The 19,506-nt window shown below is 41.7% G+C and overlaps 1 protein-coding gene and 1 long non-coding RNA gene across 3 annotated transcripts; one reads left to right on the top strand and one right to left on the bottom strand.

Annotated features, from left to right (window-relative positions):
* Nucleotides 1-2,339: 2,339 nt before the first annotated feature.
* krtcap3 (keratinocyte associated protein 3) lies at nt 2,340-13,788 on the bottom strand. Of its 2 annotated transcripts, none has more exons than XM_087793440.1 (6): nt 13,709-13,788; nt 4,466-4,650; nt 4,347-4,406; nt 4,073-4,270; nt 3,249-3,377; nt 2,340-2,600 (listed from the first exon to the last, which is right to left on the bottom strand). In XM_087793440.1, exons 1-6 carry the CDS (start codon nt 13,719-13,721, stop codon nt 2,547-2,549), a joined length of 639 nt encoding a protein of 212 aa, XP_087649566.1. In that variant the 5' UTR covers nt 13,722-13,788; the 3' UTR covers nt 2,340-2,546. The 2 variants fall into 2 exon arrangements, with proteins under 2 accessions (XP_087649566.1, XP_087649567.1); XM_087793441.1 differs by having other exon boundaries at nt 4,073-4,267.
* Nucleotides 10,554-11,469, top strand: LOC148076143 (uncharacterized). The gene is made up of 3 exons (XR_015711431.1): nt 10,554-11,133; nt 11,245-11,279; nt 11,378-11,469. It is a non-coding gene; the product is annotated as an uncharacterized LOC148076143 (long non-coding RNA).
* Nucleotides 13,789-19,506: the final 5,718 nt, after the last annotated feature.

Here is a 19,506-nt window from a genome sequence, read left to right as displayed (position 1 = left end):
TACACTATCACAACACCAGAGTCAAGTACTGGACAATACTACACATATATACTTGTTACTACACTATCACAACACCAGAGTCAAGTACTGGACAATACTACACATATATACTTGTTACTACACTATCACAACACCAGAGTCAAGTACTGGACAATACTACACATATATACTGGTTACTACACTATCACAACACCAGAGTCAAGTACTGGACAATACTACACATATATACTTGTTACTACACTATCACAACACCAGAGTCAAGTACTGGACAATACTACACATATATACTTGTTACTACACTATCACAACACCAGAGTCAAGTACTGGACAATACTACACATATATACTTGTTACTACACTATCACTACACCAGAGTCAAGTACTGGACAATACTACACATATATACTTGTTACTACACTATCACTACACCAGAGTCAAGTACACAATATTACACATATATACTTGTTACTACACTATCACTACACCAGAGTCAAGTACACAATACTACACAAATATACTTGTTACTACACTATCACAACACCAGAGACAAGTACTGGACAATACTACACATATATACTTGTTACTACACTATCACAACACCAGAGTCAAGTACTGGACAATACTACACATATATACTTGTTACTACACTATCACAACACCAGAGTCAAGTACTGGACAATACTACACATATATACTTGTTACTACACTATCACAACACCAGAGTCAAGTACACAATACTACACAAATATACTTGTTACTACACTATCACAACACCAGAGTCAAGTACTGGACAATACTACACATATATACTTGTTACTACACTATCACAACACCAGAGTCAAGTACTGGACAATACTACACATATATACTTGTTACTACACTATCACTACACCAGAGTCAAGTACACAATACTACACAAATATACTTGTTACTACACTATCACAACACCAGAGTCAAGTACTGGACAATACTACACATATATACTTGTTACTACACTATCACAACACCAGAGTCAAGTACTGGACAATACTACACATATATACTTGTTACTACACTATCACTACACCAGAGTCAAGTACACAATATTACACATATATACTTGTTACTACACTATCACTACACCAGAGTCAAGTACACAATACTACACAAATATACTTGTTACTACACTATCACAACACCAGAGTCAAGTACTGGACAATACTACACATATATACTTGTTACTACACTATCACTACACCAGAGTCAAGTACACAATATTACACATATATACTTGTTACTACACTATCACAACACCAGAGTCAAGTACTGGACAATACTACACATATATACTTGTTACTACACTATCACTACACCAGAGTCAAGTACACAATATTACACATATATACTTGTTACTACACTATCACTACACCAGAGTCAAGTACACAATACTACACAAATATACTTATTACTACACTATCACAACACCAGAGTCAAGTACTGGACAATACTACACATATATACTTGTTACTACACTATCACTACACTAGAGTCAAGTACACAATATTACACATATATACTTGTTACTACACTATCACAACACCAGAGTCAAGTACTGGACAATACTACACATATATACTTGTTACTACACTATCACTACACTAGAGTCAAGTACACAATATTACACATATATACTTGTTACTACACTATCACAACACCAGAGTCAAGTACTGGACAATACTACACATATATACTTGTTACTACACTATCACAACACCAGAGTCAAGTACACAATACTACACATATATACTTGTTACTACACTATCACTACACCAGAGTCAAGTACACAATACTACACATATATACTTGTTACTACACTATCACAACACCAGAGTCAAGTACACAATACTACACATATATACTTGTTACTACACTATCACTACACCAGAGTCAAGTACACAATACTACACATATATACTTGTTACTACACTATCACAACACCAGAATCGAGTACACAATACTACACATATATACTTGTTACTACACTATCAACACCAGAATCAAGTACACAATACTACACATATATACTTGTTACTACACTATCACAACACCAGAGTCAAGTACACAATACTACACATATATACTTGTTACTACACTATCACAACACCAGAATCAAGTACACAATAATACACATATATACTTGTTACTACACTATCACAACACCAGAATCAAGTACACAATACTACACATATATACTTGTTACTACACTATCACAACACCAGAATCAAGTACACAATACTACACATATATACTTGTTACTACACTATCACAACACCAGAGTCAAGTACACAATACTACACATATATACTTGTATCAAGCACTAGTTTATTCAGGAGTCGTTGAGACATCATCAGACTCGTCTCTTCACACGTCGGTCGCTCGCACCACGATGGTCGTCATGGTTACCGCTGCTGAAAATGTGTGGACGCTCTCACAGACACACAACAAACACACAACATCAACACAATAAAAACTGCCTCAGTGCTGCCCCCGGTGGTGACGCAGTGACCTCAGGCGTGGACAGGTGAGCGGCGTCCCATCAGCCTGCGGGAGTGAGTCGCGTCCTGCAGGGATTTGAACCATCAGTCGCATGTTGGATTTAAAGTGTTGAACGTGTTGAAATGTTGTTTTTAACCTTTTATTCTACGTTGAATCATCAGTTCATCGTTCATCAAACGTGTCACGAGTGTCTTCGTGTGAAACGACAACTTACTTTGTATCGTCTTTACTTTCTTGAGCTTAAATATCAACACAATGGAGTGTGTTACCGTGACACACATGCTTCACAACTACACACACACACCTTCACGGGATTACAAGCCACACCTTCTCCGTAATCATCACAAATGACCAGAGGTCAACAGGTCAACGGGTCAACAGGTCAACGGGTCAACAGGTCAACGGGTCAACGGGTCAACGGGTCAACGGGTCAACGGGTCAACGGGTCAACAGGTCAACAGGTCAACGGGTCAACAGGTCAACAGGTCAACAGGTCAACGGGTCAACAGGTCAACAGGTCAACAGGTCAACAGGTCAACAGGTCAACGGGTCAACAGACCTCCAGATTTATTCATGAATTATTGGAGATAAAAGTCAAACGTCTAAAAGAAAATACTTGAAATGATTCAAAGGTTAAACTCATTTACGTGTTAATATAGAACACAATGGATTGAAAAACTGTTCCGGTGACTCAGGTGTGGATCTGGACTCACCTGCTCGTAGGTGTTTCCACAGGTGAGAACTCCTCGTAAAGACAGTCCTGCCAAGAAGCACCAGACAGAGAGACCCGCCTCAGTGGCCGCCAACATGGAGGACGGGATCCAGAGAGCCAGAGTTGTGTCCTGTCACAGGTGAGGCGCAGGTGAGTCGCAGGTGAGTCACAGGTGAGTCACAGGTGAGGCGCAGGTGAGTCGCAGGTGAGTCACAGGTGAGTCACAGGTGAGGCGCAGGTGGGTCACAGGTGAGTCACAGGTGAGTCACAGGTGGGTCACAGGTGAGTCACAGGTGGGTCACAGGTGGGTCACAGGTGGGTCACAGGTGAGTCACAGGTGAGGCGCAGGTGAGTCACAGGTGAGGCGCAGGTGAGTCACAGGTGAGGCGCAGGTGAGTCACAGGTGAGTCGCAGGTGAGTCACAGGTGAGTCGCAGGTGAGTCACAGGTGAGGCGCAGGTGAGTCACAGGTGAGTCGCAGGTGAGTCACAGGTGGGTCACAGGTGGGTCACAGGTGGGTCACAGGTGAGTCACAGGTGAGGCGCAGGTGAGTCACAGGTGAGGCGCAGGTGAGTCACAGGTGAGTCGGAGGTGAGTCACAGGTGAGGCGCAGGTGAGGCGCAGGTGAGTCACAGGTGAGTCACAGGTGAGTCACAGGTGAGTCACAGGTGGGTCACAGGTGGGTCACAGGTGGGTCACAGGTAAGACTCGGGTGAGTCACAGGTGAGTCGCAGGTGAGTCGCAGGTGAGTCGCAGGTGAGTCACAGGTGAGTCGCAGGTGAGTCGCAGGTGAGTCGCAGGTGAGTCATAGGTGAGTCACACTCACGTAGATGCGAGTGCTGTCGAAGGGGCAGCGGACGTCGACTGGCGAGCGCACGTTGAACGGCACTTCTGATTGGTTGCAGCCCTTCATCAGGCCCCGCCCACCGTTGGCGACCGTCACGCTGATGGCGAGCAAGAGGCCGACGCAGCAGGCGCTCGACAGCAGAGCGTTGAGCAGCGACGCGGCGGCGAGAGAGACCTGCTGTGGAGACACGTCAGGACCGCACGAGGTCACGGGGTCGTCAGGACCGCAAGAGGTCACGGGGTCGAGGCCTCACCAGTCTGGACGCCTGCAGGTTCCTGGACGCCACGATGGCCATGATGCCACAGGTGATGCTCTGCAGGAGAGTCAGGAGTTAGAACCCGGACCAGGGTCTGGACCCGGGTCTGGACTCACCAGCAGGCCCGAGGAGACGGAGATGATGTTGGCGGTGGTGTACTCCGTGGTCACGTGACCGTCGGGCTGAGAGATGTGGCGCAGCACGTTGCCGTGGACGATGGCGCCGAGGATGAAGTTGATGTGACCCACGAGGATCAGAGCCAGACCCCTCTTCATCAGACCAGGACCCGCCTCCTTCTCACCTGTCAGAACCATCATGTGACACGTTCATCCCTGAGTCCCAGCTAGCCAGTGACAGAGGCAGACTCTGAATCTGTGTGTATATATGTGTGTATATATGCGTGTATATGTGTGTGTGTGTGTGTGTATGTGTATATGTGTGTATATGTGTATATAGGTGTGTATATGTGTATATAGGTGTGTATATGTGTATATATGTGTATATATGTGTGTGTGTGTATATATGTGTGTATATATGTGTATATGTGTGTATATGTGTATATATGTGTGTATATGTGTGTGTGTGTGTATATATGTGTGTGTGTGTATATATGTGTGTATATATGTGTATATGTGTGTATATGTGTATATATGTGTATATATGTGTGTATATATGTGTGTGTGTGTGTATATATGTGTGTGTGTGTGCACATGTGTATATATGTGTGTATTTGTGTATATAGGTGTGTATGTGTATATATGTGTGTATTTGTGTATATATGTGTGTATATGTGTATATATGTGTGTGTATATGTGTGTGTATATATATATATATATATGTGTATACATATGTGTATATTTCTGTATATACTGTATATATGTGTGTATATATATATGTGTATATATGTGTGTATATATATATATATATATACATGTATATATGTGTGTATATATATATGTGTATATATGTGTGTGTATATATATATATATGTGTATATTTCTGTATATATATATGTGTGTATATATATGTAAGTAAGTAAGTAAGTAATATTTATTTATATAGGATCACAAAGCGCTTAGACAATCAAAACAATACTCAAAACAGTACATACTTTAAAGATCAAGATAATACTGAGAACAACACAGGAGTTCCAGAAATTCAAGGAAAAGCCTGAACAAATAGAAACGTCTTAAGATGTTTCTTGAAGGAGTCAGTAGATCATCAAACACACATGTTTCTTGAAGGAGTCAGTAGATCATCAAACACACATGTTTCTTGAAGGAGTCAGTAGATCATCAAACACACATGTTTCTTGAAGGAGTCAGTAGATCATCAAACACAGATGTTTCTTGAAGGAGTCAGTAGATCATCAAACACACATGTTTCTTGAAGGAGTCAGTAGATCATCAAACACACATGTTTCTTGAAGGAGTCAGTAGATCATCAAACACACATGTTTCTTGAAGGAGTCAGTAGATCATCAAACACACAGATGTTTCTTGAAGGAGTCAGTAGATCATCAAACACAGATGTTTCTTGAAGGAGTCAGTAGATCAACAAACACAGATGTTTCTTGAAGGAGTCAGTAGATCATCAAACACACAGATGTTTCTTGAAGGAGTCAGTAGATCATCAAACACACAGATGTTTCTTGAAGGAGTCAGTAGATCATCAAACACACATGTTTCTTGAAGGAGTCAGTAGATCATCAAACACAGATGTTTCTTGAAGGAGTCAGTAGATCATCAAACACACATGTTTCTTGAAGGAGTCAGTAGATCATCAAACACACATGTTTCTTGAAGGAGTCAGTAGATCATCAAACACACATGTTTCTTGAAGGAGTCAGTAGATCATCAAACACAGATGTTTCTTGAAGGAGTCAGTAGATCATCAAACACACATGTTTCTTGAAGGAGTCAGTAGATCATCAAACACACAGATGTTTCTTGAAGGAGTCAGTAGATCATCAAACACAGATGTTTCTTGAAGGAGTCAGTAGATCAACAAACACAGATGTTTCTTGAAGGAGTCAGTAGATCATCAAACACACAGATGTTTCTTGAAGGAGTCAGTAGATCATCAAACACACAGATGTTTCTTGAAGGAGTCAGTAGATCATCAAACACACATGTTTCTTGAAGGAGTCAGTAGATCATCAAACACACATGTTTCTTGAAGGAGTCAGTAGATCATCAAACACACATGTTTCTTGAAGGAGTCAGTAGATCATCAAACACACATGTTTCTTGAAGGAGTCAGTAGATCATCAAACACACATGTTTCTTGAAGGAGTCAGTAGATCATCAAACACACATGTTTCTTGAAGGAGTCAGTAGATCATCAAACACAGATGTTTCTTGAAGGAGTCAGTAGATCATCAAACACACATGTTTCTTGAAGGAGTCAGTAGATCATCAAACACACAGATGTTTCTTGAAGGAGTCAGTAGATCATCAAACACAGATGTTTCTTGAAGGAGTCAGTAGATCAACAAACACAGATGTTTCTTGAAGGAGTCAGTAGATCATCAAACACACAGATGTTTCTTGAAGGAGTCAGTAGATCATCAAACACACAGATGTTTCTTGAAGGAGTCAGTAGATCATCAAACACACATGTTTCTTGAAGGAGTCAGTAGATCATCAAACACAGATGTTTCTTGAAGGAGTCAGTAGATCATCAAACACACATGTTTCTTGAAGGAGTCAGTAGATCATCAAACACACATGTTTCTTGAAGGAGTCAGTAGATCATCAAACACACATGTTTCTTGAAGGAGTCAGTAGATCATCAAACACAGATGTTTCTTGAAGGAGTCAGTAGATCATCAAACACACATGTTTCTTGAAGGAGTCAGTAGATCATCAAACACACAGATGTTTCTTGAAGGAGTCAGTAGATCATCAAACACAGATGTTTCTTGAAGGAGTCAGTAGATCAACAAACACAGATGTTTCTTGAAGGAGTCAGTAGATCATCAAACACACAGATGTTTCTTGAAGGAGTCAGTAGATCATCAAACACACAGATGTTTCTTGAAGGAGTCAGTAGATCAACAAACACAGATGTTTCTTGAAGGAGTCAGTAGATCATCAAACACAGATGTTTCTTGAAGGAGTCAGTAGATCATCAAACACAGATGTTTCTTGAAGGAGTCAGTAGATCATCAAACACAGATGTTTCTTGAAGGAGTCAGTAGATCATCAAACACAAATGTTTCTTGAAGGAGTCAGTAGATCATCAAACAGAGATGTTTCTTGAAGGAGTCAGTAGATCATCAAACACAGATGTTTCTTGAAGGAGTCAGTAGATCATCAAACACAGATGTTTCTTGAAGGAGTCAGTAGATCATCAAACACAGATGTTTCTTGAAGGAGTCAGTAGATCATCAAACACAGATGTTTCTTGAAGGAGTCAGTAGATCATCAAACACTGATGTTTCTTGTTTCATGTCTTTATCAAATACAACACCCAGGTTTCTCAGGCTCAGTTTGACAGACTGACATAAGTCACTCAAGTACTGACTCAACCCTGGAATCTTATCATCAACAATCACCAGAGTTTCAGTTTTGTCCACATTTAGCTGAAGAGTGTTTTCACTCATTGTTTGATTTCTAGCAACAATTGACTAAGTTCAGCCTCTGGGGCTCAGTTGGATCAACAGAGCAGTAGAGCTGGATGTCATCAGTAAACATGTGATGAGAAACATCTGGAAATCTCTGAATGATTTTACCGAGGGGAATCAAGTACAGCAAAAACAATAAAGGACCCAGAACAGAACCTTGAGGGACTCCACACAACAGATCTGCCGATTCAGACCTCATTTGATTGACAGATACACTAAAACTGCGCCCAGAAAGGTAAGATGAGAACCATTCTAACACAGACCCAGACAGTCTTCATCCCTCAGTCTTCTTAGCAGGATCTGGTTCAACTGTGTCAAAGGCTGAGGACAGATCCAAGAGAACCAGAACAGTGAATTTACCAGAGGTTCACCATATTGGTAACTCAGGGGCCAATTACATCAAATACTTTGATAAAAAGCCTACAAGGAAGGACGTCATCTGAGCAAGAGGAGGGTTTCATGTTGTTCACTAGTGCTGAAATATCACCCAAAGATACAGCAGTGAAGGAGGACCAAGAGGAGGAGAGGGGCTCAGAGACAGTAGGGGTTCCAAACAAAGGGGGAGAGATTTTCTCTTTGATCAATTTAATTTTGTCAGTAAAAATCTCAACAATCATTGCTGTCAGCTTCACAGAAGACAGGCGTGATTTGAGGAGCAGGAGACATGAGAGAATTAATCATGTCAAACAAAACTTTGGGGTTTTTCCTATTTGCTGCTACCAGTTTTCTGATGTAATCAGATCTAGCAGTTTCCACCATCTCATTGTAAGAAGTCAACAGATCCCTGAGGTGAAGTCTGTGCACCTCAAGTTTAGTAGACTTCCAGAGACGCTCAGTCTTTCCACAAAGTCTCTTCAGACTCAGGAGATCTTCATTTGTTCAAGGGCACCGTTTTTTCTGAATTTTCAAGTTCGATTTAACAGGTTTGATCCAGTATTTCAACACAATGATCAGTGAAACAGTGAATCAAACTGTCCACGTCTGGACAGTCATCAAAGGAAAGACGGTCAAACATAGCAGAAAAACTGTCTGCAGTATCGGCTGAGATGACACGTCTCTGAGACCTAACTTTCAAAGGCTTAGGTTCAGGGATGAAGTCCAGGTTAAGCAGAGAATGATCACTCAGATGGACATCATGTACAGATACATTAGAAATGTTCAGGCCAAGAGTAAAAACTAAGTCTAAAGTGTGGCCTTTTTGATGAGTGGGTTCAGAAACATGTTGCTCAAAATTAAAGGCTTCAGTTAAAGTTCAAAGTTCTTTAGCAGAACAAGATGTGACGTCATCAACATGAAGATTAAAGTCTCCAAGAATAAGAACAGATTCCATCTGAATAATGGAAGATAAGAAGTCACTAAAGTCTTTCAAGAACACTGAAGGACCAGGCGGACGGTAGATTGACACACAATAGAAAGGTCTTGTAGAACCAAGATCATCTGAGACTCAAAAGAAGTGAATTCCTGTGTCTGAATCACTTTGCAAGAACAACTCTCCCTAAAAACTGTAGCAAGACCTCCTCCACGACCAGAGAGGCGAGGCTTCCAGAGTTGGTTCAGATGAATAAACTCTTCCTCTCTCTGCCAAGTCTCAGAAAGACATAATAAATCCAAATGAACTCTTGTGAAAAGATCATTAAGAATAAAGGATTTATTAGTAATGGAGCGAACATTAAGAAGTCCTACGTTCAGCACCGATGACGTCACTGACGACGTCACTGACAGCAGAGCGGGATCTTTTGAAGCGAACATGTCACGTGACTGACAGCTGTCACTGATATTATGCTCATATCACTAAAGATATGTCTCAAGCATCTCGGATCTATGATCGTGATGCTCTTTTCAACATCAGAGAGTCGATGAAGGATTATAATCGCGACCGTTATCAACGTCCGGTGAATATGTTTCCGGCTCTGCTTCTCATCGACTCGACTCTGTGGAATATCGTTTGATCTCTCGGGCGATTTCCACAAGCGATGGAGTCGGTCTGGAGTTCAGGTCAGGATGAGACGTGCAGTCGCTCGGAACAACTCTGACGTCATCGAACGTCATCGATGTTTGATCGACATTCCTCTCGCTGAAGAGCATGACGACACATCAGTGCTGCCGTCTGTCCAGACCTCAACGAAAGGTGGTAAGATTTGTTCATTTCCTCCCTTTAATTAATGTGTATATATATGTGTGTATATATATATATATATATGTGTATATATATGTGTATATATATGTGTGTATATATATATATATGTGTATATATATGTGTATATATATGTGTGTATATATATATGTGTATATATATGTATATATGTGTATATATATGTGTGTGTATATATATATGTGTGTATATATATATATGTGTATATATATGTGTATATATGTGTGTATATATATATGTGTATATATATGTGTATATATATGTATATATGTGTATATATATGTGTGTATATATATATATATGTGTATATATATGTATATATATGTATATATGTGTATATATGTGTATATATATGTGTGTATATATATATATGTGTATATATATGTGTGTATATATATATATATGTGTATATACAGGGAGTGCAGAATTATTAGGCAAATGAGTATTTTGACCACATCATGCTCTTTATGCATGTTGTGTTACTCCAAGTTGTATAGGCTCGAAAGCTTACTCCCAATTACGCATATCAGGTGATGTGCATCTCTGTAATGAGAAGGGGTGTGGTCTAATGACATCAACACCCTATATCAGGTGTGCATAATTATTAGGCAACTTCCTTTCCTTTGGCAAAATGGGTCAGAAGAGGGACTTGACAGGCTCCGAAAAGTCAAAAATAGTGAGATATCTTGCAGAGGGATGCAGCACTCTTAAAATTGCCAAGCTTCTGAAGCGTGATCATCGAACAATCAAGCGTTTCATTCAAAATAGTCAACAGGGTCGCAAAAAGCGTGTGGAAAAACCAAGGCGCAAAATAACTGCCCATGAACTGAGAAAAGTCAAGCATGCAGCTGCCAAGATGCCACTTGCCACCAGTTTTGCCATATTTCAGAGCTGCAACATCACTGGAGTGCCAAAAAGCACAAGGTGTGCAATACTCAGAGACATGGCCAAGGTAAGAAAGGCTGAAAAACGACCACCACTGAACAAGACACACAAGCTGAAACGTCTAGACTGGGCCAAGAAATATCTCAAGACTGATTTTTCCAAGGTTTTATGGACTGATGAAATGAGAGTGAGTCTTGATGGGCCCGTGGCTGGATCAGTAAAGGGCAGAGAGCTCCAGTCCGACTCAGACGCCAGCAAGGTGGAGGTGGGGTACTGGTATGGGCTGGTATCATCAAAGATGAACTTGTGGGGCCTTTTCGGGTTGAGGATGGAGTCAAGCTCAACTCCCAGTCCTACTGCCAGTTTCTGGAAGACACCTTCTTCAAGCAGTGGTACAGGAAGAAGTCGGCATCCTTCAAGAAAAACATGATTTTCATGCAGGACAATGCTCCATCATTGCTGGCAAGAAAGGGTCTAAAAGGAGAAAAACTAATGACATGGCCTCCTTGTTCACCTGATCTGAACCCCATAGAGAACCTGTGGTCCCTCATCAAATGTCAGATTTACAAGGAGGGAAAACAGTAAACCTCTCTGAACGTGTCTGGGAGGCTGTGGTTGCTGCTGCACGCAATGTTGATCGTGAACAGATCAAAACACTGACAGAATCCATGGATGGCAGGCTTTTGAGTGTCCTTGCAAAGAAAGGTGACTATATTGGTCACTGATTTGTTTTTGTTTTGTTTTTGAATGTCAGAAATGTATATTTGTGATTGTTGAACTGTTATATTGGTTTCCCTGGTGAAAATAAATAATTATAATGGGTATATATTTGTTTTTTGTTAAGTTGCCTCATAATTATGCACAGTAAAAGTCACCTGCACACACAGATATCTTCCTAAAATAGCTAAAACTAAAAAAGCAACTAATATTTCCGCACTCCCTGTATATATGTGTGTGTGTCTTCAGCCGGGGTGAGTGAGATCCTGAACTGAGGGTCTAGGGTTCATAGGAGAATCGAGGGTTAATCATACACCAGTTGTTAGAGACTCTAATGGATTCTTGGATGTTCTGTCCAGACGTTCTCAACAGTGGACCTGGACTGTGGCTCAACCAGGTTCTGGTCAATGACAAGACTGGACCTCGTTCAGGTCTATTGGGTACTGTTTGGGTCGAACAATGAACCATGAGGATGTTTGTGGTCAACACTGTCAATCCCTGATCTTCTCTTGAAGACCAGGGTCTTCTGTCTCCAAGACCACGATCTTCTGTCTCGAAGACCACGATCTTCTGTCTTCGGTCTCGAAGACCACGATCTTCTGTCTCGAAGACCACGATCTTCTGTCTTCGGTCTCGAAGACCACGATCTTCTGTCTCGAAGACCACGATCTTCTCTCTCGAAGACCACGGTCTTCTGTCTCGAAGACCACGATCTTCTCTCTCGAATACCACGATCTTCTCTCTCGAAGACCACGATCTTCTGTCTCCAAGACCACGATCTTCTCTCTCGAAGACCACGGTCTTCTGTCTCCAAGACCACGATCTTCTCTCTCGAAGAACACCATCTTCTCTCTCGAAGACCACGGTCTTCTGTCTCCAAGACCACAATCTTCTCTCTCGAATACCACGATCTTCTCTCTCGAAGACCACGATCTTCTGTCTCCAAGACCACGATCTTCTCTCTCGAAGACCACGGTCTTCTGTGTCCAAGACCACGATCTTCTCTCTTGAAGACCACCATCTTCTCTCTCGAAGACCACGGTCTTCTGTCTCCAAGACCACGATCTTCTCTCTCGAAGACCACCATCTTCTCTCTCGAAGACCACGGTCTTCTGTCTCCAAGACCACGATCTTCTCTCTCGAATACCACAGTCTTCTCTCTCGAAGACCACGGTCTTCTGTCTCCAAGACCACGATCTTCTCTCTCGAATACCACAGTCTTCTCTCTCGAATACCACAGTCTTCTCTCTCCAAGACCACGGTCTTCTGTCTCCAAGACCACGATCTTCTCTCTCGAAGACCACGGTCTTCTCTCTCGAAGACCACGGTCTTCTGTCTCCAAGACCACGATCTTCTCTCTCGAATACCACGATCTTCTCTCTCGAAGACCACGATCTTCTGTCTCCAAGACCACGATCTTCTGTCTCCAAGACCACGATCTTCTGTCTCCAAGACCACGATCTTCTCTCTCGAAGACCACAAGCCCAGCGTGTGGAGAAACATTAATGTGAAGTTAAAGCAGGAGAAGGTCTGGAGAAGGTAAAACTTTATTGATTGTTTTAAAGAGTAGTCTGGGTGAGACCCAGGAATCCTGACCTCGACTGTTAACCTGACATATCTGTGTCTGTGATGGTGCAGGCGCTGAAGTATGTTGTGTATCGTTGTGTATCGTTGTGTATCGTTGTGTATCGTTGTATATCGTTGTATATCGTTGTGTATCATATTATAATAAACATGTTAGTGTTTCTACAATAAATTATTATTTTTATTTTAAACTGATTCTTTCAACGGTTTAGACACGTGCGTGTGTGGCGCGCGTGCACGTGAATGGACTCTGATTCGAGCGTGACGTCACTTCTCTGCACAACATCGTGTTGAGTCCAAAGAACTTTCGATTCTTTGTCAATAAATCAATCACAGCTGACATCGATGACGTCGTCGATGACGACACGCGTGTGACGTCACTGCTTCACTCACCGAAAGTGCACATTTTCCTCTTGAACCTCGGATTTCCTCGCAGAGAAGTCTTCAGTAACGTCCGCGTTGGTCATTCAAGCAGCGACCACTTCCTGTGTGACGTCACCGCCCACACCTGCTGCCGGACGAACGCACCTGTGATACGTTCACACCTTTTCTACGTCACTCGTCACGTGACTTCACTGATTCAAACAAGAACTTGATCAACAACAGTGTATTTATAGATATATAGAGTATATAAATATATATATTTATAGATAGAGTATATAAATATATATATATATATAAATATTTTTATATATATTTATAGATAGAGTATATAATATATATACATATTTGTGACCCTGGTCTAGAAAGGCGCTATATAAATAGACATTATTATTATTATCATTATTATTATACTTTATATATATATATATATATATATGTGCTACGGTCGCCATCTAGCGTTATCGTTTAGAAGTGTCATCGCTGAACACGTGACTTATCAGATCAACTTGAGGACTTGTCACGTGATCCCGTCGTTATAGTTACAGTAACTTCTGTTTGACCCTGTGTGACCTCTCGTTACCATGGCAACACAAACACACAGAAATAGTTCAGCGAATCTAAGAAGCTCCTGGAACTCAAAGAGTTCAGGTCCACGACCTCTGAACTCTGACCTCTGAACTCTCCGCCATGAAAGCTACGGTGAAAGATGTGGAAGAAAGTTCGTAAACGTGTACAGATGATGTTGTTTCACTCAAGAAGGAGGTGAAGCGGCTCGCGGGGGTCGCGGGGTCGTGGACTTGGAGGCGAAGGTCGCGGAGAAACAACGTCAGGATCGTCGGAATCCCGGAGACCCTTGAACGCAACACGAGTCTGTGTCCTTCTGCAGCCTCTGATCTGAAGGACGCTCCTGGACAGAAGCGTGTCTCCCCGCCTGGATCTACGGAGGGTCAAAGGTCAAACCCAGTGTGGACGGAGTATCTCAGTGTTTCCTGACGAGTGTTGCCAGAGCACGCGCGGCGTTCAGTGACGTCAGGAGTCGGTTCGTGGAGTGAACCGGGTTCGGTTCGGGTTTCTTATCCGCTTCAGAACCACATCAAGAATGTGAAGAACTTCTACTGCTGCAGAGGCGCGAGTGTCAACAAGACATCAGTGCAGACACGTGACGTCACTGTGACGTGTAGACACTCCGGTGAGACAGTGATTGAACATTAGAACTGATTCAACTTTTCTACACTTTAATACAAGTTCATGTTATTTTGATGTTAATCTTGTTGATGCTGGTTATTCAAATACAATCATGTGTCCTTCTTATTGTCATTATATGTTTATGATAAATAATACTATCATTGAAGTGAGTCTATTAAGTCAAGTTTTAGCTTCCTGAGCATGTTTGTGTGTGTGTGTGTGTGTGTGTGTGTTGTTCTCTGTTGTTCAAGAGCATTATGTGTTGTTGTTGTTTTTGTTTGTTTATGTTTACTCCATACAGTCACAAGTGTATTTACACCCATGTTAAAATATGAGTCACAATCCACTGTCTTCAGGTTCAACACGTTTTATAAGCTGGAACGTAAAAGGAGTTAAACATCCTATGAAGCGTAACAATGTTCTTACACACCTGAAGTCATGAGGTGGAGAGATAATGTTCTTACACACCTGAAGTCATGAGGTAGACAGATAATGTTCTTACACACCTGAAGTCATGAGGTGGACAGATAATGTTCTTACACACCTGAAGTCATGAGGTGGAGAGATAATGTTCTTACACACCTGAAGTCATGAGGTAGACAGATAATGTTCTTACACACCTGAAGTCATGAGGTGGACAGATAATGTTCTTACACACCTGAAGTCATGAGGTGGAGAGATAATGTTCTTACACACCTGAAGTCATGAGGTGGACAGATAATGTTCTTACACATCTGAAGTCATGAGGTGGACAGATAATGTTCTTACACACCTGAAGTCATGAGGTGGAGAGATAATGTTCTTACACACCTGAAGTCATGAGGTGGACAGATAATGTTCTTACACACCTGAAGTCATGAGGTGGACAGATAATGTTCTTACACACCTGAAGTCATGAGGTGGACAGATAATGTTCTTACACACCTGAAGTCATGAGGTGGACAGATAATGTTCTTACACACCTGAAGTCATGAGGTGGACAGATAATGTTCTTACACACCTGAAGTCATGAGGTGGACAGATAATGTTCTTACACACCTGAAGTCATGAGGTGGACAGATAATGTTCTTACACACCTGAAGTCATGAGGTGGACAGATAATGTTCTTACACACCTGAAGTCATGAGGTGGACAGATAATGTTCTTACACACCTGAAGTCATGAGGTGGACAGATAATGTTCTTACACACCTGAAGTCATGAGGTGGAGAGATAATGTTCTTACACACCTGAAGTCATGAGGTAGACAGATAATGTTCTTACACACCTGAAGTCATGAGGTGGACAGATAATGTTCTTACACACCTGAAGTCATGAGGTAGACAGATAATGTTCTTACACACCTGAAGTCATGAGGTGGACAGATAATGTTCTTACACACCTGAAGTCATGAGGTGGAGAGATAATGTTCTTACACACCTGAAGTCATGAGGTAGACAGATAATGTTCTTACACACCTGAAGTCATGAGGTGGACAGATAATGTTCTTACACACCTGAAGTCATGAGGTGGACAGATAATGTTCTTACACATCTGAAGTCATGAGGTGGACAGATAATGTTCTTACACACCTGAAGTCATGAGGTGGACAGATAATGTTCTTACACACCTGAAGTCATGAGGTGGACAGATAATGTTCTTACACACCTGAAGTCATGAGGTGGACAGATAATGTTCTTACACACCTGAAGTCATGAGGTAGACAGATAATGTTCTTACACACCTGAAGTCATGAGGTGGACAGATAATGTTCTTACACACCTGAAGTCATGAGGTGGACAGATAATGTTCTTACACACCTGAAGTCATGAGGTGGACAGATAATGTTCTTACACACCTGAAGTCATGAGGTGGACAGATAATGTTCTTACACACCTGAAGTCATGAGGTGGACAGATAATGTTCTTACACACCTGAAGTCATGAGGTAGACAGATAATGTTCTTACACACCTGAAGTCATGAGGTGGACAGATAATGTTCTTACACACCTGAAGTCATGAGGTAGACAGATAATGTTCTTACACACCTGAAGTCATGAGGTGGACAGATAATGTTCTTACACACCTGAAGTCATGAGGTGGACAGATAATGTTCTTACACACCTGAAGTCATGAGGTGGAGAGATAATGTTCTTACACACCTGAAGTCATGAGGTGGACAGATAATGTTCTTACACACCTGAAGTCATGAGGTGGACAGATAATGTTCTTTCACACCTGAAGTCATGAGGTGGACAGATAATGTTCTTACACACCTGAAGTCATGAGGTGGACAGATAATGTTCTTACACACCTGAAGTCATGAGGTGGACAGATAATGTTCTTACACACCTGAAGTCATGAGGTGGAGAGATAATGTTCTTACACACCTGAAGTCATGAGGTGGACAGATAATGTTCTTACACACCTGAAGTCATGAGGTGGAGAGATAATGTTCTTACACACCTGAAGTCATGAGGTGGACAAATAATGTTCTTACACACCTGAAGTCATGAGGTGGACAGATAATGTTCTTACACACCTGAAGTCATGAGGTGGAGAGATAATGTTCTTACACACCTGAAGTCATGAGGTGGACAGATAATGTTCTTACACACCTGAAGTCATGAGGTGGACAGATAATGTTCTTACACACCTGAAGTCATGAGGTGGACAGATAATGTTCTTACACACCTGAAGTGTGTAATGTTCTTACACACCTGAAGTCATGAGGTGGACAGATAATGTTCTTACACACCTGAAGTCATGAGGTGGACAGATAATGTTCTTACACACCTGAAGTCATGAGGTGGACAGATAATGTTCTTACACACCTGAAGTCATGAGGTGGACAGATAATGTTCTTACACACCTGAAGTCATGAGGTGGAGAGATAATGTTCTTACACACCTGAAGTCATGAGGTGGAGAGATAATGTTCTTACACACCTGAAGTCATGAGGTGGACAGATAATGTTCTTACACACCTGAAGTCATGAGGTGGACAGATGATGTTCTTACACACCTGAAGTCATGAGGTGGACAGATAATGTTCTTACACACCAGAAGTCATGAGGTGGACAGATAATGTTCTTACACACCTGAAGTCATGAGGTGGACAGATAATGTTCTTACACACCTGAAGTCATGAGGTGGAGAGATAATGTTCTTACACACCTGAAGTCATGAGGTGGACAGATAATGTTCTTACACACCTGAAGTCATGAGGTGGACAGATAATGTTCTTACACACCTGAAGTCATGAGGTGGACAGATAATGTTCTTACACACCTGAAGTCATGAGGTGGACAGATAATGTTCTTACACACCTGAAGTCATGAGGTGGACAGATAATGTTCTTACACACCTGAAGTCATGAGGAGGACAGATAATGTTCTTACACACCTGAAGTCATGAGGTGGACAGATAATGTTCTTACACACCTGATGTCATGAGGTGGACAGATAATGTTCTTACACACCTGAAGTCATGAGGTGGAGAGATAATGTTCTTACACACCTGAAGTCATGAGGTGGACAGATAATGTTCTTACACACCTGAAGTCATGAGGTGGACAGATAATGTTCTTACACACCTGAAGTCATGAGGTGGAGAGATAATGTTCTTACACACCTGAAGTCATGAGGTGGAGAGATAATGTTCTTACACACCTGAAGTCATGAGGTGGACGGATAATGTTCTTAGACACCTGAAGTCATGAGGTGGAGAGATAATGTTCTTACACACCTGAAGTCATGAGGTGGAGAGATAATGTTCTTACACACCTGAAGTCATGAGGTGGACAGATAATGTTCTTACACACCTGAAGTCATGAGGTGGACGGATAATGTTCTTACACACCTGAAGTCATGAGGTGGACAGATAATGTTCTTACACACCTGAAGTCATGAGGTGGACAGATAATGTTCTTACACACCTGAAGTCATGAGGTGGACAGATAATGTTCTTACACACCTGAAGTCATGAGGTGGACAGATAATGTTCTTACACAACTGAAGTCATGAGGTGGACAGATAATGTTCTTACACACCTGAAGTCATGAGGTGGACAGATAATGTTCTTACACACCTGAAGTCATGAGGTGGACGGATAATGTTCTTACACACCTGAAGTCATGAGGTGGACAGATAATGTTCTTACACACCTGAAGTCATGAGGTGGAGAGATAATGTTCTTACACACCTGAAGTCATGAGGTGGACAGATAATGTTCTTACACACCTGAAGTCATGAGGTGGACAGATAATGTTCTTACACACCTGAAGTCATGAGGTGGACAGATAATGTTCTTACACACCTGAAGTCATGAGGTGGACAGATAATGTTCTTACACACCTGAAGTCATGAGGTGGACAGATAATGTTCTTACACACCTGAAGTCATGAGGTAGACAGATAATGTTCTTACACACCTGAAGTCATGAGGTGGACAGATAATGTTCTTACACACCTGAAGTCATGAGGTGGACAGATAATGTTCTTACACACCTGAAGTCATGAGGTGGACAGATAATGTTCTTACACACCTGAAGTCATGAGGTGGACAGATAATGTTCTTACACACCTGAAGTCATGAGGTGGACAGATAATGTTCTTACACACCTGAAGTCATGAGGTGGACAGATA

This window comes from Callionymus lyra, chromosome 6 (assembly GCF_982586985.1).
Source record: "Callionymus lyra chromosome 6, fCalLyr1.hap1.1, whole genome shotgun sequence".
Lineage (NCBI taxonomy): Eukaryota > Metazoa > Chordata > Actinopteri > Syngnathiformes > Callionymidae > Callionymus > Callionymus lyra.
The sequence above is the reverse complement of the archived record's forward strand: the minus strand, read 5'-3'. Positions and strand labels throughout refer to the sequence as shown.